The sequence below is a fragment of the Lineus longissimus genome, chromosome 13 (genome assembly GCF_910592395.1).
Source record: "Lineus longissimus chromosome 13, tnLinLong1.2, whole genome shotgun sequence".
Classification (NCBI taxonomy): domain Eukaryota; kingdom Metazoa; phylum Nemertea; class Pilidiophora; order Heteronemertea; family Lineidae; genus Lineus; species Lineus longissimus.
In genome coordinates this window covers 13,494,645-13,518,686 of record NC_088320.1, presented here as the reverse complement: position 1 = coordinate 13,518,686, position 24,042 = coordinate 13,494,645, and the positions used below count along the sequence as shown (strand labels likewise).

Here is a 24,042-nt window from a genome sequence, read left to right as displayed (position 1 = left end):
ACATACTGTAGCACTTTCTGTAACTGTCTACTAAAAATACTTACGGAGAGCACAATGGCCCCTGGCCGTTTCATTTGTAATTAAATGGTATTCATATAATGAGATCAATAGTAGTGTCCGTGTCAGATCCCATCATGGAGGTATAAATAATTATTTATACCTCCATGATCCCATCGTTCAACTAGTCTTCTCTCCCCAGGTGCCTCACACGGACCTTCACGTCCCCATACTCAAGACCAACTCTTACAATATCGCCCTCAAAACAACCCTGGAGTCATGAATTCACAGGTGCTCCTGTGAAATCTCAGTTCTAGTTTATTTATCAAACTTTATCGAGGGTTACCCGGTTATCGAATCGAATGGATGTGTCGATCGTCGGGGCGGATTGATATGTGGTTAGGTTGTGCGTCCAAGGCGATTACTAATAGGTCATTCAGTTAGTTTGAGAAAGATCATGATCATGAAGATGCGTGTTGTGTTATCATAACTGGAAAATAAGTTGAAGTTATTATTAGTACTACGATTCTTACATGAGTAAAAAGTAGACGTTTTAAGCAACACAATAATGTTACCATTTTTTCCCATTTTTTCTGTAAAGCTATACTGAACTAGGGATATCTTCCGTTGCCTCCTGTAATATTTACATACAATGGCTGATTAGTTCAATCATATTTCATCCAGCTGGCAGCTCTGCATTGGAAATTTTAGTGGTATAACGTGTTCTCTTGACCTTCAAACAGTAGTATAAAGCCGATATTTACTACTTTATACCCTCAGTCCTATGTTATTAGGTCATCCAGCTGAGCGCCAGGCCCTTGGGCCTCTTGTTGGAGTCCATTTTATGGTTACTGTGTTTACTACTTGTAGTTTGATGTTGTTGCTCTCCTTGTTTCCTTGAATTGAGTTTCTTTCAATTTCATTGTGTTGAATTCTACAGACAGGTTTAAAGCAAGGACATTTCTACTTGTTGGGTTCCTGGTTATTTGGAACGTCAGTTGCTATGTAAGAGTTGAGTCATTTGAACTCCTGAGTTGATTTTCTTTGAAATGTTGCTTCATTTACTGTGTAATTTTGGAATATTATGTTTCACATCTATGTATATGCATATGATTCTTACATCAAGGTGTTTAATTTGTCTGAAATGTGGCACAGCTGTTGTTATAAGGTCTCTAGTAATATAAGTTGGAGTGATACCTCTCTCCAAGGTGGGGAGTGTTGAGGATTGCTAGTACATGTAGTCTAGTATAGTAGTGGGTTAACGTATGCTGTCGCCATCTGGTGTTCTTTGTTCTTACTAATCATCAAGCGCTCTTCTGTGATTCTTGTGAAGGTGCTTTTATTCTATAATTAAAGACGATCCCGCCATGTTGGTGAAAACCTGAAGTTGTTCAATTTTTATCGCTCAATAAAACCACCAGTGTCGAGCGTTGAGCTTTGGTCCTCGACATTTTGTGTACAGGTTGATTTGATGGAGTATTGTTTTTGGTGTCAGTTTTATTGTGATAGTTCAAGATACTAATGTAATTTATTCAGGATCATCTCCAAGAATGAGAGGTTTTCGGGTTCGACTCTCAGTCTTACCTTTTACTTTGTTTGCCTTATCGTAAACTATACATTGCACCCAACTCTGTATTGTCTTATTGCACCTTATTTTTTGTTATCTGTACAACGGAAAGTAGTACGAATAAACATATATATATGTAATATTAAAGGGTAACTCGTGTCAAATTTCACCATATAATGTTTTAGCTGTTTTTGACAAATGACTGCGTCACTTTCTCATAAATCGGTGAGGTTTTCGAATCGAAATGCACATTTTCTAGAAATTGATGGTTTAATCCCGCCCGGACCGCTCGCTTCGATACCGTTTTCGTTGATGACGTCACAACATGAACATTTTCGCGGTCGCGTTGGTTTACATTCAGCGATTTTATAATAAATCTAATCAAAAATGGAAAATTTGAGCTTCACATTTGTGATCAACAATTAGAAACGGACGTATTTCCGAAAAGTCGTAAATCACATCATAGTATCACTACCAAAATGTTGCTGTGGTGTGTACTGTAACATTCCAAATACATATACATGTACACATACTTGAAAAAACGCTTGTGATAAGATGATTTAATCCGTGACATATCGGCACGATTTCGCCTTCACAGATATAGTGCTGATCCTCCCACACACTAGGCCTACTGTTCAGTGCCAAATCCGAGAGCCAAATCAGATTGCTGGGTTAGGGGTTAGGGTTAGGTTTAGGTTTAGGGTTAGGATTAGACAGTGTATATCATACATGCAATACACGTCTGACGATTTCGTAGGCGACGGACCTCCATTGACATGGCTTTCTGGACTTTGCGCAAAGAAAGCAACGCAACGCGACGAGCGCAACGGTCCCTAGGTGTATTTTCCGATACACAGCCTGGTCATCCTAGGATCATGGTTACATTGGAAGTTATCAAGTAGGCCAAACGCAAGCTGGAGGCGATCTGGCTAGCACACATAACTCTAGCACACACACGCCATGATCGGACATAGAACTCCAGTAGGCTACACATAGGCCTAGGCCTAAGTTTTTGTAATATGGACTGGCCGCCGAGGCGATGGAATACTATTTTTAATCACAGGTGACTCACAGGAGACTCAATTATCTTGTCACATTAGGTTAGTTTGGAATATGAGTTTGGCTAAGTTTATGGGGATCGATAGGTGGCGCCAGCATCTAACTGTCCATATATTGCTGCTATGGTCATAAATAGAGGGGCTACTGTGCTAATCACTGGGACTATTATCTTGTGAGATGGGGGTGGATAGGTTATGACTTTTGAAAACCCACTTGCCCAATTTTCCCGATAGTGGCGCCATTGTCTTATAATGAAAAATGTTGTATGCACCGAGCATTATCCGTGAGTTATATCATGGAGGTATAAATATACCTCCATGGTTATATGAAAAAAATATCTAAATAAAAAATACGCATTTGGCACCACCCCATTGAAGATATCAAGAATTGTAGCTGTGACCAACGCGCTACACCATCACACCGTTGACCGAGCATTAGGCCTACACGATCAACAATATGGAGGTACGGCTATTCTGTGGCCGTATTAGCCCAAAGTTTATTTTAGGAAGACAAAATGGTGGGGGTCAAAAATAATGGTCGCTCCCCAATTTTGCTCCTCGCTTTCTTTGCGCAATGTCCAGTAAGCCCGTGTGCAGTACCACAGAAGTACCAATTTATGAATCGCCAATTTTAAGTCTGCTCCGCTGCACTTCCCACAAAAACGAACACGAATAGAATGAAATATGAAGAGGAAGGCGACGTCCAAGGCCACAAGTGCATGTTCTCCGACAACACCTCCGTCGACGGAAGGCCTGCTAGTGGAAGGGCGGCCTAAACACCCTGAAGATTCTTTTGTACGTGCGTATGTAGGCTAGGTCATGTACTATGTTTTGTAGTGGTTACATGACACAATGCATTTGTGCAGTGCATTGTGACATTGTGAGTGCACAGGAGATTTTGCACTTTTGGTAACCGGAAAAACGCCAACAGACCGACCTACCAACCTACCATACCAACCTACCTACCCAAGGAGTTTCGTTCCACTCACTGACGCAGTCATGTGAAATGATTAATGAAATTGTAAACAAGCACACGTGCGCTGTTCAAATGTCAACAAATGCTTGTTGCGCGTTGCAGTTCATTAGTTTTCCCGGGGTTTACTGTATGGAATAGGTTTGTCCTGAGTGAGCCTAGTTCCGTTCTTCACCCCCTGATTTAAAAGACAAAACACCAGACGACTGCGATGGAGTGACATTCATGAATGAGTTCACTCGACTTCGTCGGTGAATTAGCGCTGTGGTATAGTGTATACAATAAAGATCCTACGAACTTGGTTGGCTAGCTAGAGGTCAAAGGTTACGTTGGGTGACGCGAGATCGAAAACCGTATGCATAGTGTGACGCTTATAGGGGGACTATAGGTAGGAGCTGGGGGTGAACTTGGTGGTATTCATTTTACTAATAACATGTGCAGTTATACACGCACACATGAGGGGGACAATTTTGATATCTATATACATTGTAGAGGGCAGCACTATAGATCCATGCACTTGATTGGGAACAACGTTTACATAACGTGGTGTTGATCGTCGTCACGTCACCATGCATTTTTACATTAGTGTAACATGACGTGACGCGAAGTCTTCGTAAATGTTGTTCCTAATCAAGTGCATCGATCTATAGTAGCAAAGCACTGCTGTAGACTCTTTCACCAGTCTCCTCTATTCACTCATTAAAGAGATTGGTACTTGACATCCTCTTGCAAACAAGGCCTACAATACATGAGTGAAATTGCCGGGTATTGTCAGGATGGGTACTTGACGGCATTTCACTCGTCATGAACTATATTAGGGGGTGTCGATGGCTTCGGTCACGTGTTTCTAACAAGGTTGGGCAACAAATGCATGGCATTGCAACCTCGAGCTACTGAATACCAGAGCGTTCAGTATTGACAGTGCATCCACTGTATGAATGGCTCACCTCCATCACATCCATTGTGCTGGGCACTACACAGATACATGTGCTACATAGAGAAGTGAAAGGGATACGCTATGACAGTAGGTCAGTTGGTCGGTCGGCGTTTTTCCGGTTACCTGCACTTTTGCTTGCCCGTCATACCAGTGTGGGGATTCAGACAGTGTCAGGAATCAGGTCGGGACAGGCTCTCAATCGATGCCCTGCGAAAATAAATTTCTGCCACTTTTAAACGACCGTTTTCACTGCTTTTCACAGGCAACGTTTGTTGACCATGGCATAAAAGTAAAAATATACAAGCTTATTCAAGCAATTTACTTCAAGTTGTCCATGCCTTTCAATGTTCATGGTATTTTGAATGCTTTTGGTGATGTTTTGATTCAAAACATGACTTCTATGTCATGGTAAACTGAGCTGCCTATGAAAAGATGGCCGAAATTTATTTTCGCGTACGGTTTATTGACGGATGGTGGCTCATTTGAGGAAGGTTCTTTCAAGTGAGAGTCCAAATGCAACTATCCGCGCCACTCTCGGGAATTGCCGTAAACAAATAACAATCGTGAATCAGTCGGGACCAACCGCCAAATGAACCGAGCTCGGGTGATCACCTGAAATCGGCAAATCAGCCGATCGATATCGGCTCATGAAAAAATGTCGCTGGGTAGCTGCAATCACGCTAGTTCATATGCCATAAACTTGATGTATAGCTGTTTTACATTGGGGTTTCAGCTTGGCTATCATCGAGTTTATGTTGGTGACAAGAGGGTATGTAGAGACGTGAGAAATTAAAGGCATGTTTTCACGCACATTTGTAAAGTCCACAAAGAACTGAGCATTACAGACTTATATCCACTATGATCACAAGACTCTAAAACAAAAAACACCGCCATGAATTTATTTGAACTTGGTAAAGCGAAGAAATTGGGAGATATATCCAAGGGCGATGTTTCCTGCCGTGCATCGCCATTTGCCGAGAAAACCCACCGGGAAAACACAGGATCACACATTTCGTCACTGCGAGTTTGGATACCCCAATTGAATCAACTCTTAGTCTTAACTTTATTCTAAATCTGCCATTGTTATAAACCGACTCCTCTGACAGTGAAATTCGGTCCGATTTGATTCTTGACTTGGCCACTAGGGGGCCAGAAGTGGAAACCTAAAAAGTGTGATATCTCTCTTATGAGTGACTCTTTTTTTATGGTAGGTTCTCCTAGCAATGATACATGACATATCACATACGCAGGTTTTGATTTGACCCAATTTTCATGGTGACAGATGGCGTCAATTGGCCTTTTGAGTGTAACTATGGCACGTTTCTTAACCGCTGAAGCTATGAACTTGAAATTTCGTACTCATGACTCCCTATGTCATATTTCACTGGCACCAAATTTCGGCCTGATCTGATTCCCGACTTGGCCACCAGGGGGCCAAAACTAAAAAAAAGTAAAAAGTGCAATATCTCGCTTATTAGTGACTTGTTTACGATGATACTTAGGGATCACGTCCAAAGTCCGCATGCGATATTTGCCGGTGAAATTAACCCCGCAGTATTTCGCCTGCGAAATCTGTCCGAAAATCGACTGGCGAATGCGAATGCGAATGCGTGGCGATTTTATGAAATCGTCGATATGTCAGATGTGAAATTCACCCACAATCGCGCCTATTCGATTTCACCCCAAAAATCGCTCCAGGTGATAATGAAGCGATTTTACGAAATTGCATGCTCAAGTCCGATATTCGTTAACGATTTTGCAACGACTTTTGCCTTGTTTTATCGCTTTATCTTAGCGATTTAGACAATTTAACAGTTATGGAATATTACAAATATTTATTATAAGGATAATTTATCATAATATCGATATTCTCGTGCTGTTTTTATGCTGATTCCGCCCAGATTCTGCAGGTTCCGCAGAATCCGCAGGATCCGCTAAATCGCCATGGCCCCCAGTTGGTGGCCATGTTGGATTTGACTTGGAGGAAATGATAGGGCTTCCCAATACAACAGGAGCCCTGTGATTTTGGTCAACATCTCCCTTATTTCAAACCGAAAAGTCATGAAATTTTCAGGAAATGTGTTTTTTATGGTGTACTTATTACGTTTATGGCCACTGAATTTTATTTTGTTAACTTTATACCTGACTTTAAACCTGGTGGATGCTGGTGGGCGCTGTTTAGGATGACCGATGACTGGTTGGCTGAGACTCAGAAACATAAGCCTAATGATTAGCTGTATGATTCGGTACATTCCATCACAATCCTTCAGAATGCATACCATAATACTGACAACCTCAAACCTCTGTGCCAAATTTGTGTAGCACCTCGTGGATAGATGCGATGTATTTCATTACTGGAATCAGGTTGACAGGGAATTCCCGTTAGTGTTTTTGTTTGGTCTGCTATCAGCCGATGTCGGAATTCGCATACTACAACACATGTAATATTCACTCTGTTCCGATGGTTGGTGAGAGCGTATTAGGCGCGATTATTGATAGATTTTCGCCTGCGATTTTCATTCAGTCTGAATTTTCGCCTGATCGTAATAGAATCGCCGAAGCAGGCAGCGATTTGAAGGCGAATGAGTGTGGCGATATTCAACCAAGCGAATTTTCGCCCCGATTCGCGTGCGGACTTTGGACGTGATCCCTTATATGGTAGGTTCTCCTAGCGAGGATCTATAACATATCATATAGGTTTTTGATTTGACCTAATTTTCAAAGTCACAGAGGTCAAGTGCTGTAAATTGGCCGTTTCAGTGTAACTATGGCACGTTTCTTAACCGCTAAAGCTATGAACTTGAAATTTGGTATACATGACTCCCTACAACATATAACTGCTGACACCCAAAATTCGATCCGATCTGATTCTCAACTTGGCCACCAGGGGACCTAAACAAAAAAGGTAAAAAGTGCAATATCTCGCTTATTGGTTCACCGTAGGGGAGTCTATACAACACCTCAGTGTCCGTCGTCGTATCCTATTTCTAAAACAGTGGCACGTTTCTTAACCGCTAGGGCTATGGACTCAAAACTTTGTCTGCATGACCCCCTAGGTCAGATGACCTTTGACACTGAATTTCGGTCCGGTCTGATTCTTAACTTGGCTACTAGGGAGCCAAAACTGAAAACATAAATAGTGTGATATCTCACTACTGATCAGTTTTTGGTAAAAATTTTATGGTAGATACAAGGATACATCACATATCATATAGCCTGCACCACACGGTGAAAATTTGCGTGATGCAAGTGACACGCGTGCATGTTGCGACAGGCAAATTCTCACTGTGTGGGGTCGTTTTTTGCTGCGTATCTTCCCTCGCGAGTCGAGACGCAGCCGATCTAGCATGTTTGATATTTTTCTCGACACGCGAGGAAGTTAATCACCGTGTGGGGGCTACCTTCAGCAATGTTGCGCGAGTTCGACGAATCACAACAAGCAGATCGGTCACATGATTTATAGGTCAGTCACATGATACCAAAATGGCAGCTCCCATTGAGTCGACAGATGTTTTGGCCGAAGACAAATTAGTTGCGTCGCATTACTGTATCCTCTCCTGCCTTTGTATCTGCGGCCCCACCATCTCGATCAATTCCTGAAATTCCTCGACCCGCACTCTGTGGAACTGGCGATACTTCATGGGGTCCTCCTCCCGCAATTAAGCAGTTAGATTTGCATAGGCCCCCTTATCCTCTCTTCTCTGAATCCATGGCCTTGTCCAAAGACTACGGTCCACGCGGCGCCGCCTCCGCCGCCGCCTCCGACGGAGTAACAGCAGGAGAATAAGGGCAATTTGGTCTTCTTGGTCCATAATACTTCTCATAGGATTTGACAGTTCCCGGGCGCTGCCATTTTGGTATCATGTGACTGACCTATAAATCATGTGACCGATCTGCTTGTTGTGATTCGTCGAACTCGCGCAACATTGCTGCAGGTAGCTCCCACACGGTGATTAACTTCCTCGCGTGTCGAGAAAATATCAAACATGCTAGATCGGCTGCGTCTCGACACGCGAGGAAGATACGCAGCAAAAAACGACCCCACACAGTGAGAATTTGCCTGTCGCAACGTGCACGCGTGTCACTTGCATCACGCAAATTTCACCGTGTGGTGCGGGCTTATGAGTTTTTGATTTGACATGCTTTTCAAGGTCACAGAGGTCAAATGACGTAAATTGGTCGTTTGAGTGTAACTATTACACGTTTCTTAACCACTAAAGCTATGAACTTGAAATTTGGTACACATGACTCCCTATGTCATGTAACCTCGGACACCGAATTTCGATCTGATCTTGTACTCAACTTGGCCAACAGGAGGCCAGAACTAAAATAGGTAAAAAGTGCAATATCTCGTTTTTTAGTGACTTGTTTTTGATGATATTCTTATGGTACTTACTCCAAGCAACGATACATCACATGTCATACCAACTTTGGTTTGACCTATATACTATACATGTAGCATGTTTCTTAACCAGGATGAATTCCTGACCATCAAATATCTATACGGTGAGCACAATTGCCCCTGGCCGTTTCATTAGTGACTTGTTTTCGATGATATTTTTATGGTAGGTACTCCAAGCAAGGGTACATCACATGTCATACCGACTTTGGTTTGACCTATATACTATACATGTAGCATGTTTCTTAACCAGGATGAATTCCTGACCACCAAATATCTATACGGTGAGCACAATGGCCCCTGGCCGTTTTATTTGACAGATTGTTGTCTGTTCGTCCATGTGAATTCACGGATTTTATGGAGCTGTCTCCTTCTTGTGGTGTGCTATAATTTTGTGTTAGTAAAGGGTAACGGAAGCAATTGGATAACTGAAGTAGAAGTGAGTGCTTGAATTCACTGTGAAAATTGACTTTAAAAATCACCTGTATATGGGTCTCACCACCAGTATAAATGTACAGGAGGGCCATATCTAAGCCATGTGCATACAAAGACCTACCAAAATGTTAAAGTCAGTATGACAAACGTAAAATAAAGGTAACTTAGATATGACGTCTAAGATATGAGTAATGGCCACTGATGAGGGAGTTAAGACGGTAAAAGAAAGATTCTTTGAAGTATTTTTTCTTTTATCGTCTTGAGTTTTAAGACAACTGGATCCCAATGCTCAAAGAGACAGTTATACTTTATAACAAATATTCCATAATAATATTACTAGGCCCAATGCCAGTAAACTGAACTCAAAACGAACGATAATAGATTCACCAAAACATTCAATAAAGCTGTAATTATGAATCCAACTAAGCATGACTACTAGACAAAAGCAGATAATTGAATAAATAGGTTAAATGAACATTCATGGAAGGTAAATACTTACACCATATCGATGTCATAGTACATGCTGTACATAAATGCATTTACAAATAGGCAGCACATGTGGATTTCCACAGTCTGGGAAAAAAAGGGTCTAAAAGTAAATAAACAGTTTACTCACAAGATAAATTTGACCTGGTCGATTATCCCTGATTCCCACTCTCCAATCTAACAAAACTTAAAGCCAATTTGGCTCTCAAACAACTTACATGATACTTGATAAACAGGAGAAACAAGATTGCTCGTCTTGCTCCCTGTCCATGATCGTAAGACCCTTGCCTACAGGAAGGGAAGCCCCTTATCAGTTTATGCAAATTAGGAACACAGGAAGTGGAACATGTATCAACTTAAACCAAAACCTTTTTGGAGGGACTATTTGAATAAAAGGAAATGGCCTTCACTGTGCAAAGTTACAGCCTTGCATCAGCCTCTCCAGTAAATTGCAAGGTTGTAAAATAAATTGAGATTTTAAAAATTTGCAAACAAGAGTACAGCATACTTTCTGAGTATCGGCCGCCATTTTGTAAAACTCTATATATCGAGTATAGACCAGACGTGTTAAGTAACAATTCATCACTTTGTATTGAGAATATATCAGCAAAAGTATCGAGAAGTTGATCTGCCCTATCGCGGGAGGGTGAAAAAAAAATAGTTTTTAGCTTTTTGCTGTGTTGGGGCCGATAACGTCATGACGTGCCCCAAATGCGTTGTGACGTCGCGACATTGCCATGGTAATCTCTCTGTTGCCCTCATGATCAGATGGAGGACATCGGTGGTCATCAGAAATGGCCAAAAATATTCATTTTAAAGGGAAGCTATGGGAATAAATTGATGCAGCAAAATCAAATTTTTTTTAAAACAAATACATACCAAGTTACATGACAAACAAATACTCTACACCAAGGATTTGATGAATATTCCTAGGTAGTGCAGAAAATTGCATTTAATAAGCAGTTTGCGGGGGTAGCCATGTTTGTTCAAATCTCCCGGGCGAATGACGTCATGGATGCAGTGGGTTTTTTTCATCAAGGCGAGTACTACTCGTTCCACTAAGTTTCCAGACCTTTTTCTGCCCCGGTACCTTGGCTCAAACGCATAGGGAACTAGACCTGCTGGTTCTTCTGCTGATGCACGGTTGTAATCGAAGGATTCATCGCCGGACGTCGACGAAGAACCCGAAGAAATCGAAGAACTGTCATCTGTCATTCCAAGCATTCGCCATTGTTCAAACAGCTGATTGTCACAATGGAGGAGAGACCAGATTAAAATCCACCAAGATGGCCGCATACTTGATTCAAAAATAGGCATTTAAAGTCATCCATTTCACTCATTAATGTTTGTTTATTTATAAAACCAAGAGCCACAGTTGTTGTTAAGAATACACAGTTTACGTAGATGTTAAGGTTGTAACTGTTGGTCGAATGGGGAGTAATTCCCACAGCTTCCCTTTAAATCCTCATTTTTGGCTCACCTTAGGGGAGTCTATACAACACCGCTGCATCCGTCGTCGTCTGTATCCTGTTTTAAAAGCAGTGGCACGTTTCTTAACCGCTGGAGCTATGAACTAACCAGGAATATGATTATTATTCTTTACTAACACAACAACGCTCCATGCTGCCCTCATCACGTCAATATCAAGAACTGAGGTTGGTTCATTGTTTGGAACACCACAGCACAGGTTTATAAATGCATTAGACCCTTGTAACTAAACAAAGCCCAGGGAATGTTCTAAAACTCCTAACGTCAGCTGACATACTATCGCCATGTGGACTATGTCATGCATGTTATCATGATTTACGTGGCATAAAAAGTGTTTCGTCAATGTGAGCCACATGGTCCCTAGACCACTTCATTTTGAAAACTTGACTGATTTCCTCGTACAAACTGCTTGATGATACGAGTGTCACGTAAATGAATTTGCACAGGACTTTATGACATGACAGCCCATCGTAGTTTCGTACTTCGTCATTGTTTGGGTTACGAAACCTGTCTATGCCAACTTGATATTAATGTGGGAATCAGAAAGCGCGTGAGTCTAGGTGGCATGCAAGTTGGTAAAAATGTTAATTTCAGTGTGTTTTTTTTTGGAGGGGGGGGCATATATGTACCTGGCGTATTTCAGTGCACCCTCATCAGATTGGAATGAAGTCTTTTTTATCGGGTAGGCCTGTATACTAACACCAGTGACAGTCCTATTATACAAAATAAGAGACTACCTTTGAAAGCGGTATGGTCCCTGAATGTTTCGTTTTCATTTCCAGCATTGGATGTGGTCTTATCCAAAAAGAGCACTGTTGACGAGACTCAGTGTCGAAACAACGCGGAATAAATTCAATGAATCTGCCCTGCCAACAAAAGTGAAGTTGTTCACTCGTCACCCTGATCCTGATGGAGAAGGACCAGTTCGCTGCACATCCTTCTGTGAAGATGCTACAAACCAATTAGCTGACTTAACAGAGACACAATTTAAGGCTGCAGTAAAAGAGGCATGTGGAGATGCATTCAATACTGAGTTGTCCCTTGATAGTGATCCAGATTGGGACAAAGCGTTCGGCATAATCGAAGCACAAGATTACACCTTTTCCAAACAAGGAACATGGGCAACAACAAAACCTGTATTGCCACGTAAGTAGTACTACTTGCTTTGAAGGCCAGACAAAGAATGGGAAACTGGCACACGACATAGGTAATATTAAATGGCGGCGTTAGCATTTTTTAGCTCACCTTGGTGAGCTTATGTCATCACGTCTTGTTTGTCGTCCGTCAACAATGGTAGGTGGATGTCTTATGACAACGCGACTTGACATACCAAAAATCATTGCAGTTTGTCCTACTTTTAGGGCTCAAGGCGGCCATCTTTGAAAACTATATTTTGTTAATATCTTGTGAAACCGGATAGCTAGGATCATGGGTTTTTTTCTGTGGATACCTCTGATGAAACTTCATGACAAAAATTAAGGTCAATGAGACCTACTTTTCAGGTGTAAGTAGGTCAAGGTCATACAATCCAATGTGGGTAATATACCATATCCTATCTAAGAAACTTTCACTGTGTGATATTCAGATGTCATTGATTGATCTGATCTAGCTTAACATAGTGATTGAAACATTTTGACCTTGACCTAATTTCCAAGGTCACGAAGGGGTCATTTCGTGTCAAATCACCCCAAAAAATGTAAAAAGTAAAACATACCCCCTTCGATTTTACTGAAATGTGATTAATATGCTTATTTTTGGAGAAAAAGCTGATATTCCCAATTTTAGTTTGTTCTGACTTATGGTTCCTGAGATACTGCCCACTTAATTTTCGCAATTTTGGCCAAAAAGGGCATTGCTGACAATATTCAAATGATCATATCTCTGTAACCGATATGTCAAATTTGATAAAGTTGGTATTTCTAGAAGAGGAATTCAGCAATGATTCCAAATCTGACATTACTTTTTACATTGGGGTATTTCAAAGAGTGATGACCTTTTGACCTTGAATGTGACCTTGTGGCCCACGTGACTTTGAACTTCACCTGAGGTAGAAATATAGTCCAATATATCCTCTCAAACATATCAAATGAAACGGCCAGGGGCCATTGTGCTCACCGTATAGATATTTGGTGCTTTGGAATTCATCCAGGTTAAGAAACATTGTACATGTATAGTATCTAGGTCAAACCAAAGTCGGTATGACATGTGATATATCGTTGCTTGGAGTAAGTACCATAAGAATATCATCGAAAACAGGTCACAAATAAACGAGATATTGCACTTTTTACCTAGTTTAGTTTTGGCCTCCTGGTGGCCAAGTCTTGAATATGGTCATGTGAGTCTTGAATATATTTTGTTCAAGGTTGAATATATTTTGTTCAAGGTTGAACATATTTTATTCAAGGTTGAAAACATTTGATTCAAGGTTGAGCATATTTTAGTGTTTGAACATATATTTCCTTCTTGAACTTATATTTAACTTCTTGAATGGTAATTCTAAAGTGTTGAATAAATTCCGCTTTGGCTCGCCATACGTAGAGCACTGACAAAACTGAAGTTAAGAGTCAAAATCAGTAACCTTGGAATATAAACTCTCTGATCTCCGATTACTTTTTTTGATACGCACTGTATAACTTTCCATCTTACGTGATGTTTACCATTTATTGAAATGAGGCAATAATCGCTGTCACCATGCGTAATATTACTCAATCTGTGTTCATGAATTGGGCATGCATAAGCAGTCGCTCTGCTCTGTGATGAGTCTTCAGCGATCTCCTGAATTTGATCATTGTCTGAAGAGTTTAGTGGTGGGTTTTTCGACAAAACACTTGTCTTAAACCAAACTCATTCTCATTAAAGTCAACCCACTGCAAAGTACAATGATACTGAACTGGGTGACATGAATAGATTCAAAATAACATCCCGGGGAACAATAACTAATTACAAAAATCGAGACTGTGTGTGCCACTTTTAGTCACATCATAAATCGACCTTGAAGTATTTCTGACTGTTGACAGCATGACGGGTGTGTCCCCTTTGTCTTTGCCTGTTGAGTCACTAGACATGTGTAAGACAGTCGGCCACGTGTGGCCCTGTTGAAGGGTGACTGACTTGAGACAGACTCAATTCATAACAGAGCACTAAATCGTGCATGCGTTGATTGTCCCTCATGAGATTCACACCCTCTCTTAACCTGTATTATTGTTCAATCATAATGTTGGACTCGTGGTGCCTGGTTAATCTATGCATGAAACACTAAACAGAGTGACTTAGCTTTATGCATTTTATAAATATCCTGCTAAAGGCAGTATCTTAAAGTCTAGCAGAATATAACTATGTACATTATTGTACTTTTTGAGTGGTTTTGCAGTTGTCTGAACTCGGCCTACAAGCAATAGTTTTTCAACAATTTATTTTACAAAACCAAAACGGTACTTTGCTCTAGCAGAAACGAGTAATTGTGAAGGTCGCATTCAAAAATGTGACATCAAATCCAGTAGTAGCTTAAATTAAATGAAAGTGTATTGAATATTAACACGGTTTGTTTTGGGAACATCATCTTTAAGATAATCGACTTTCATACTCGGCAATAAAGTGTTCAGACTCAACAAGAACAGATATATATCTCAAAAACTGCTGTTCCTATCGAAAAATGGCAAGAAACATTGTCAGCCATCAATAATTGCAACGATGTGTGATTGTTTTTCAACCCACAACCCCAAATACAAAGCTAGCTTAACGTTTCGAATATCCAAGATCATTCACGTTATCAAAGTCACATTTTCGTCGTTTCAATCCAACTCTTCAGCTGGGACCTGCTCATGACATGCACACAGTCTACTACTTTTGTGTGAGCCATACATGCATTATTGTCAAACATGAATTGACTGCCTCTGGTAGAGAGAACTTTTCTATCTGAAAGAAAACACGAAAAGAATTGGCGGTTCTTGGGAAGCAGCCGACAACTTTGTTATGCTGCCCTAAAATCACCGTTGGCTCATGCATGAAGCTATGCTATAAATCTGGTCTTGTAGTACAGTGAAACAAATTCTCTTGGGTTGCTTCTTTCAAAACGTCTCAGATAGATGACTGTCTGACTCACATACTTGAGCATTGTTCGATTAACAGGACTCAGGCTTTTGCCCGGACTGACTGACCATGTTTCATCACTAAGTAAACATTCAAAATAAATTAGGTGCAATTATCCACCTTTGGCTATGTTGGTGTACGACCCATGGAATGGTCTGATAATGCTGCGTTTTAGCAGAGAAATGCAGCAGATATATTTAAGTATATTGCAGCACAATTTCATAGAACCTCATGTTTAAAGATAATTTGAGGAAGATTTGTTCGTGGAATATTTCGTATGGAGTGTAGTGCTGCTGTAAGAATTGCAACTTTCTGTTATGACATTTCTTAGAAATTCGAAGACCAGGCAGACAAGTACATGTATTCAATTAATTCTAACTTGGTGTACGGGCCCAAAGGAGAGATTATTAAATATCGAGATTTTCACTTGAAATTTTTAGGGGGTATAGGCCTAGTGTGTCAAAGGGTCCCTATTGATTTTGGGTGCGTTCCGAAGTCCAATATGGCCACCAGCCACCATCTTATGTTTTCGCATTCCGCTCGTTAACTGAAGAACTAGAGGTCTGACGGACTTGAAACTTTTGTGGTGTAATGGTCTAGGGTAGGGGAGGTCCATATCGATTTTGCGTGCGTTCCAAATCAAATATGGCCGCCAGCCGCCATCTTAGGTTTTCGCATTCTGCTCGTTAACTGAAGAACTAGAGGTCCGACAGACTTCAGACGTTTGTGGTGTAATGGTCTTCAGTGGGGGAGGTTCCCTATCAATTTTGGGCACGTTCCAAAATCCAATATGGCCGCCAGCCGCCATCTTAGATTTTTGCATTCCGCTCGTTAGTTGAAGAACCACATGTCTGACAGACTTGAAGCTTTTGTGGTGTAATGGCCTATGGTAGGGGAGTTTCCCTAATGATTTTGGGCGCAATCCGAAATCCAAGATGGCCATCGGGTGGCATCTTGGAATTTTAGCATTCCGACCTATAACTCCAGAAGCAGTTGTGTGAGGGAGCTGATATTCTGTGGTATGATCGCCTAGGGTAAGGGAGGTGCTGTATAATTTTCTGGCCCCACCTGATATCCAATATGGCCCCCAGGCGGCCATCTTGTGTCATATAAATAAATGTGCGTCTTGAGGTGTTGAAAGTCTGCGCAATGCAGTTCGCGTTTACAATAATATCTGGTTAACATGCCTGAGCTGCTCAATTCCTTCTGACTTTGTACAAGTTGTTGTAAACTGCCATGTTGGGGATTTCACATTTATCAGTGAGAACTGTTAGAACGAATGCGACCGGCTTCAAGTTCCAATTCGAAGACTTTTATGCATTATAACTTTTAGTTTAATCTAAAATATTTCATTGCTGATACGTAAAACACACACATATTGCCTGAATGAATATACATGTACACAGTATCTTCCTCTTCTTATGATTTTGCAATGGATGATATCTGCTTTTGTGTAATAAGCAAGAACCGAGTGCATACTGTTTGAAAAATAAATTAAGCCCCTAGATTTTGATAATTTTTACAGGTTAAAAGCGTTGGTCATGAGGGTGCACATTGGTTGCGCGTTTTGTCAACGTTGGAGGGTGTTGTGACAACCAATGTTACGAGGGTAACAACCGGGTATTTACTCAGGACATGCCGTTTTCGACACCACCTGTAAGAATGAAACGGCCAGGGGCCATTGTGCTCACCGTATAGATATTTGGTGCTTTGGAATTCATCCTCAGGTTAAGAAACATTGTACATGTATAGTATATAGGTCAAACCAAAGTCAGTATGACATGTGATGTATCGTTGCTTGGAGTAAGTATCATTATGGTAACCATAAGAATATCAATCATCAAAAACAAGTCACTAATAAAAGAGATATTGCACTTTTTACCAATTTTAGTTTTGGCCTCTTGGTAGCCAAGTTGAGTACCAGATCAGATCGAAATTCGGTGTCCAAGGTGACATGACGTAGGGAGTCATGTGCACCAAATTTCAAGTTCATAGCTATAGTGGTTAAGAAACGTGCCATAGTTACACTCAAACGACCAATCTCATATGATATGTGATGTATCCCTGCTAGGAGAACCTACCATAAAAATGTTATTGAAAACGAATCACTAATAAGCGAGATATCACACTTTCTAGGTTTTCACTTTTGGCCCCCTGGTGGCCAAGTCTAGAATCGAACCGGACTGAAATTCAGGGTCAGAGGTCAGCTGACCTAGAGGGTCCTTTGTACAAAGTCTCAAGTTCATAGCCTTAGGGGTTAACAAACGTGCCACAGTTACGCTAAAATGGCCAATTTAAGCCGTTTGACCTCTGCGACCTTGACAAGAACATCAAATCAAAAACCCGTATCATATGTGATGTATCCTTGCTAAGAGTATCTACCATAACATTTTTACCAAAAACTAATCAGTAATAAGCGAGATATGGCACTATTCAATTTTTTTGTTATGGCCCCCTGGTGGCCCAGTTAAGAATCAGACCAGACCAAAAATCAGTGTCACAGGTCATCTGACCTAGGGAGTCATGTGTACAAGGTTTAAAGTTCATAGCAAACGGCCAATTCACACCATTTGACCTCTGTGACCTTGAAAATAAGGTCAAATCAAAAACCGTAGGATATGTGATGTATCCTTGCTCTGAGTACCTACCATAAAAATAGAATTGAAAACAAGTCACTATTAAGCGAGATATTGCACTTTTTACTTTTTTTAGTTTTGGCCCCCTGGTGGCCAAGTCGAGAATCAGATCAGACTGAAATTCGGTGTCAGAGGTTAAATGATGTAGGGAATCAGGTGCACCAAATTTCAAGTTCATAGCTTTATTGGTTAAGAAACGTGCCCCAGTTACACTCAAACAGCAAATTTACGCCATTTGACATCTGTGACCTTGAAAAGTAGGTCAAATCAAAAACACCTATGATATATCACATACCCTTGCTAGGAAAACCTACCATAAAAAAATTCATCAAAAACAAATCACTAATAAGTGAGATATCACACTTTTTAGATTTCCACTTTTGGCCCCCTGGTGGCAAAGTTAGGAATCAGATCGAACCAAAATTCAGCACCAGAGGCAGTACCTACAACAAAAGTTTTATCGAAAACAAGTCACTAATAAGCGAGATATCACACTTTTTAGATATCGACATTTGGCCCCCTGGTGGCCAAACAGAGAATCAGATCGGACCGAAAATCAGTGTCAGAGGTCAGCTGACCTAGGGCATTCTGTGTACAAAGTTTCAAGTTCATAGCCCTAGCAGTTAAGAAACGTGCCACTGTTAGGATACGACGACGACGACGACGGACACAGCGCTATCATATAGACTCCCCTTACGGTGAGCCAAAAACGATAGAAAACGAGACTTTTCGAGTCCTTTTGTATTCCACTAAGTACGATACCATTCGAGTCTTTTCGATACTTTTAGACTCCTACCTGCAGTTTCAATAGATGTGATAAGAATGCGGGTTTGCGACACCTATAACGCATTGCAGAACTGGAATGATTGCTCAATCTGAATACCTCTCGAACTCTGTCGAAAAAAATCGAAAATACATCTCAGGCAAAAGGATTAAAATTTTCTGTCATTTACGATCGTTTTCGGTAATATTCGACAGGGATAAGACCAGCAGTCACAATGGAATAAACTCCGAGTTCTTGCCCAGCATGGCTCGCCAAGGCCAGGTCAAATTCCGTGAGATTTCCGAGAGACGGTTAAATGACCGTGAGGCATTTCGAGTGATTTCGAGACCGATGCAGATTCTGAGAGTTTTGTGACAGAAAAACGAGAGTTGCTGTTCATAGTGGATCCGTCGTCCATCATGGTTGTCTGTGAAATGTTTCAAAAACAGTGGCACGTTTCTTAACCGCTTGAGCTATGAACTTGAAACTTTGTACACATAACCCCACAGGTCAGGTGACCTCTGACTCTTGACTTTCAGTCCGATCTGAATCTCGACTTTGCCAAAAGTTTAAACTTAAAAAGTGCGATATCTCGCTTATAAGCAGCTTGTTTTGTCTAAATAATTAGGGTTTTTGATTTGACCAAATTTTCAAGGTTGCAGAGGTCAAATAGTGTTAATTGGCTGTTTAAAGGTAACTATGGCACGTTTCTTAACTATTGAAGCTATGATCTTGAAATTGTGTACACATTACTCCCTAAATCAGATTACATCGGACATTAAATTTCGATCCGATCTGATTTTTGACTTGGCCACCAGGGGCCAAAAGTTAAAACCTAAAAAGTGTGATATCTTGCTTATAAGCGACTTGTTTTTGCTTAAATGTTTTTGCTTAAAGCAAGGATATATCACATATCATACAGGTTTTGGACTGAACTTAATTTTCAAGGTTGCAGAGGTCAAATGGCGTAAATCGGCTGTTTGAAGGTAACTACGGCACGTTTCTTAACCACTGAAGCTATGAACTGGAAATTTAGAACACATTACTCCCTAAACCAGATAACCTCTGATACTGAAGTGGGTCTGATCCGATTCTCGACTTGGCCACCAGGGGTCAAAAACTAAAAAGGTACAAAGTGCAATGTCTACTTATTAGTGACCTGTTTTCAATTATATTCACTTACTTGTCTTCGATGATATTTGTATGGTAGTTACTCCAAGCAACGATACATCACATGTCATGCCGACTTTGGTGTGACCTAATACTGTACAATGTAGCATGTTTCTTAACCAGGATAAATTCCTAACCACCAAATATCTAGACGGTGAGCACAATGGCCCTTGGCCATTTTATTATCACATGTACCGGTACTTCTTAAAAGTATATATGAATAATTACAAGGGTTTTCAATTTGACCTACTCGTCAAGGTCACAGAGGATAAAAGGTGTAAATTGGCCACTTGAGTGCAACTATGGCATGTTTCTTAACCCTCTTGGTCAAATGGCATTACTTGGCCGTTGGCACATTTCTTAACTGGCTCAAATCTTATTGTCTTTACTGTTATATCTATACAGTGATCACAATGGCCCCTGGCCATTTCGTTGATGATATTTTTGGCTCACCGTAGGTGAGTATTTACAACACCGCTATGTCCGTCGTCTGTCGTCCGTCGTCTGTCGTCCGTTGTCATCGTTGTCTGTATCCTGTTTCAAAACAATGGCACATTTCTTAACCGCTAGAGCTATGAACTTGAAACTTTGTACACATGCCCCCCCCCCCCCCCCCCAGGTCAGGTTACCTTTTAAAAATAAAATGAATTTCGGTTTGATTTGATTCTTTACTTGGTCAGAAGTGTAAACCTGAAAAGTGCGATATCTCTCTTATGAGTGACTCGTTTTCGATAACATTTTCATGGTAGGTTTTCCTAGCAAGGATACATCACATATCATACAAGTTTTTTGACTTGACCTAATTTTCAAGGTGATAGAGGTCAAATGGCGTAAATTGGCCTTTTGAGTGAAACTATGGCACATTTCTTAACCGCTTAAGCTATAAACTTGGAATTCAGTACCCATGACTCCCTGTGTCATATTACCAATGACACCGAATTTCGGCCTGATCTGATTCTCGACTTGGCCACCAGAGGGCCAAAACTAAAAAAGGTAAAAAGTTCAATATCTCGCTTACAAGTGACTTGTAAGGAATAAGTCTCGAGCTAATGACCATATCATCACCACATGTTTGGCTCACCGTAGAAGAGTCTATACAACACCGCTGTGTCTGTCGTCCGTCATTGTAGTTGTCGTCTGTATCCTGTTCAAAAACGGTGGCATGTTTTTTAACTGCTAAAGCTACTTGAAACTTAGTACACATAACCCCACAGGTCAGGTGACCTCTGACTCTGACTTTCAGTCTGATCTGAATCTCGTCTTGGCCAAAAGTTAAGACATAAAAAGTGCAATATCTCGCTTTTGCTAAATCATACGAGTTTTCAGTTTGACCTAATTTTCAAAGTCGCATAGGTCAAATGGCATAAATTGGCTGTTTGAGTGAAAGTATGGCACGTTTCTTAACTGCTAAAGCTATGAACTTGATATTTGTTTCACATGACTCCTTACGTCACATAACCGCTGACACCTAATTTCAGTCTGATCTGATTCTGGACTTTGCCACCAGGGGGCTAAAACTAAAAAAAGGGTTAAAAGTTCAATATCTCGCTTATTACTGACTCATTTTCGATGATATTTTTATGGTATGTTTTCCTAGCGAGGAAACGTCACATATCCTACGGGTTTTGATTTGACCTTATTTTCAGGGTCACAGAGGTCAAATAGTGTAAATTGGCCGTTTGAGTGTAACTATGGCACGTTTCTTAACCGCTAAAGTTATGAACTTGAAATTAGGTACACATGACTCCCTATGTCATGTTACCTCTGACACCGAATTTTGATCCGATCTGATTCTCGACTTGGCCACCAGAAGGCCAAAACTTAAAAAAGTAAAAAGTGCAATATCTCGCTTATTAGTGACTTGTTTTGGATGATTTTTTTATGGTAGGTACTCCAAGCAAGATTACATCACATGTCATACTGACTTCGCTTTGACCTATATACTATACATGCAGCATGTTTCTTAACCTGGATGAATTCCTGACCACCAAATATCTAGACAGTGAGCACAATGGCCTCTGGCTTTTTCATTTCATTTGCAACTAGTGTATGATGTGCAAACGTTGAATCTCCCTTTTTCTTTTTTCCCACAGCTGGCGGTAACGATGGGATACACAATGACCTGTACATTATGGCTCAGAGCCTGGAGCGTGCGTTAGTTACCATGATGAGTAATGGAGAAGCCAAGAAGTTCATTGAGAAAATGCTGAATAGCATTCAAATTCATGAAGGAATCACTGATAGTGTAGTGACGCATGAGAGTCCAGTGAATTATTCATACACAAATGGTAGAGTCCAGTTTGTTGAACCCGATGATGTTGACACATGGGAAAATGATGAGGTTTCTGTCGTTAGCGTGCAGCGCCGCAGGACATCAGCAGCATGGTCCTCGATTGATTCTGAGGATCCATCCGTTTGTCCTTCAGAAATTCATGGAATTGTTCCCGATCATATCTGGTATTTGCATCACTATCCAGGCTTTTTCATTCTTAATGTAGAGTGCAAGCAAGTTGCTGATTATAGCTCTAGGATTCAGTGCATTCATCAAATGTTAACACAGATGCATTTTCAAAATTCTTCTTTTGGTCTTTTGATTTCTAAAAAGGGTTGGCATCTAATCCTTATAAGGAAACATGATGACATATTCTCGGTATATCAAATGAGTAGTTCCCTTATTAGTTTGGAAAATTTACACTTCAATGTACAGAGTTTGAAGTCATTGTGCTGCTGGTTATATAGAATCATGAATTTCAGACTGAAATGTTTTGCAGGCTAGATATAAATGCAGCAAGATCGAAATAGGTAAAGGGCCATTTCATGGTATTTCTGAAGTGGTGTTGAAAATAAAAAGGGTCGAATCTCAACAAAAAACATTTGGATGTGGACATTTGGCTGGATCTTGATTGATATTGTTGAGTTCTTCAATTCAGATACTCACGAGCAGGATAACCGTTCAGGATTTAACCGCGAAGTTACTATTTATAGCTCACAAGGTCATTTGCATAAGATATTGATGACGTTTTAGTCACGTGACAGTCGGACATCGACACTTATTTCTACGCATTTGAGCTTATTTCAAAGTCAATTATCTTTGACCCTGCATTGTTTTTAGTATGAATGATACCATAGAGTCAGAGAGAGAAATATTCAGAACAATTGTGTAGTATTTCCAACACTCGGACATGTGCCAGATTGAATCTAACTGCCCTAGTTAGAAAGCCTGAATCCATTACGAAACCGCATGTTTGTCCGACATTGCCTGTAATTCAGCGATGGGGAAATAGAGGGCAGCAGCTGTAGTGACGTCATCTTCGCGGAATGCTATTCAGACACACACGAGCAGGATAACCGTTCAGGATTTAACCAAAGACGAATTTAATCATTGATATACAACGGTACTTTTATTCACGGAGGGGCGTATCGGTAACCACAACTACATAAAACACATGACTAATACCAGGCCGAAGACAGGTAGGGCCAAAGACAGGTTGTGATAATAATGTCTGATGCAAACATGACAGATATTACTCGCTGAGTATAATTGACTAAGTTGAGTTGCAAGTAGGGCTGGATCTGGATTGATGGTACTTGGCAATATAATTGACTAGGTGTTGATATTTTAAAATATGAGCTAGACTGTACATTGTAAAAATAAAAATTTAATGCTTGTTCTTATATAGCACTTTTATACTGTACTGCCTCAAAGCACTTTACATTCATCCCCCAGCCTAATCCTTCTGTAGAAACCAAGGAGCACACAATCCGCATTGCTTTTGGACATTTCGGGCCAGTTGAAAGTACCGAGTGGTACCGGCCAAGCTTCGACCCCTATGACCTACGGACGCTCTTCCACAGTGCCTGCACGCTTCCCGTGTACCTCTCATTGGAAATTATACCTTAGTAGCCCAGTGATCTCAGCATGTTTTTGGTTTTGGAACTGGCCTCATGTGAAACCTAAAAGCCGCATTATTTCTTGGGAGGGTGTATTACATACATTGTATAACCTCGCCATAATCATCTTATCTTGATAAATGAATAAAATTA

General features: G+C 40.7%; 1 protein-coding gene across 2 annotated transcripts; it reads left to right on the top strand.

Moving 5' to 3' along the window:
* The first annotated feature begins 3,216 nt into the window (after positions 1–3,216).
* LOC135497979 (uncharacterized) lies at positions 3,217–24,021 on the top strand. Of its 2 annotated transcripts, none has more exons than XM_064788082.1 (3): positions 3,217–3,417; positions 12,123–12,486; positions 22,092–24,021. In XM_064788082.1, exons 1-3 carry the CDS (start codon positions 3,307–3,309, stop codon positions 22,772–22,774), a joined length of 1,158 nt encoding a protein of 385 aa, XP_064644152.1. In that variant the 5' UTR covers positions 3,217–3,306; the 3' UTR covers positions 22,775–24,021. The 2 variants fall into 2 exon arrangements, with proteins under 2 accessions (XP_064644152.1, XP_064644153.1); XM_064788083.1 differs by having other exon boundaries at positions 3,217–3,421.
* Positions 24,022–24,042: the final 21 nt, after the last annotated feature.

Bases quoted from the DNA above. Each gene is read 5' to 3' on its own strand.
- LOC135497979 (XM_064788082.1), top strand. From the start codon at position 3,307: ATGAAGAGGAAGGCGACGTCCAAGGCCACAAGTGCATGTTCTCCGACA. The intron at 3,418-12,122 runs GTACGTGCGTAT...TTTCATTTCCAG, and splicing joins AACACCCTGAAGATTCTTTT to CATTGGATGTGGTCTTATCC. The intron at 12,487-22,091 runs GTAAGTAGTACT...TTTTTCCCACAG, and splicing joins AACAAAACCTGTATTGCCAC to CTGGCGGTAACGATGGGATA.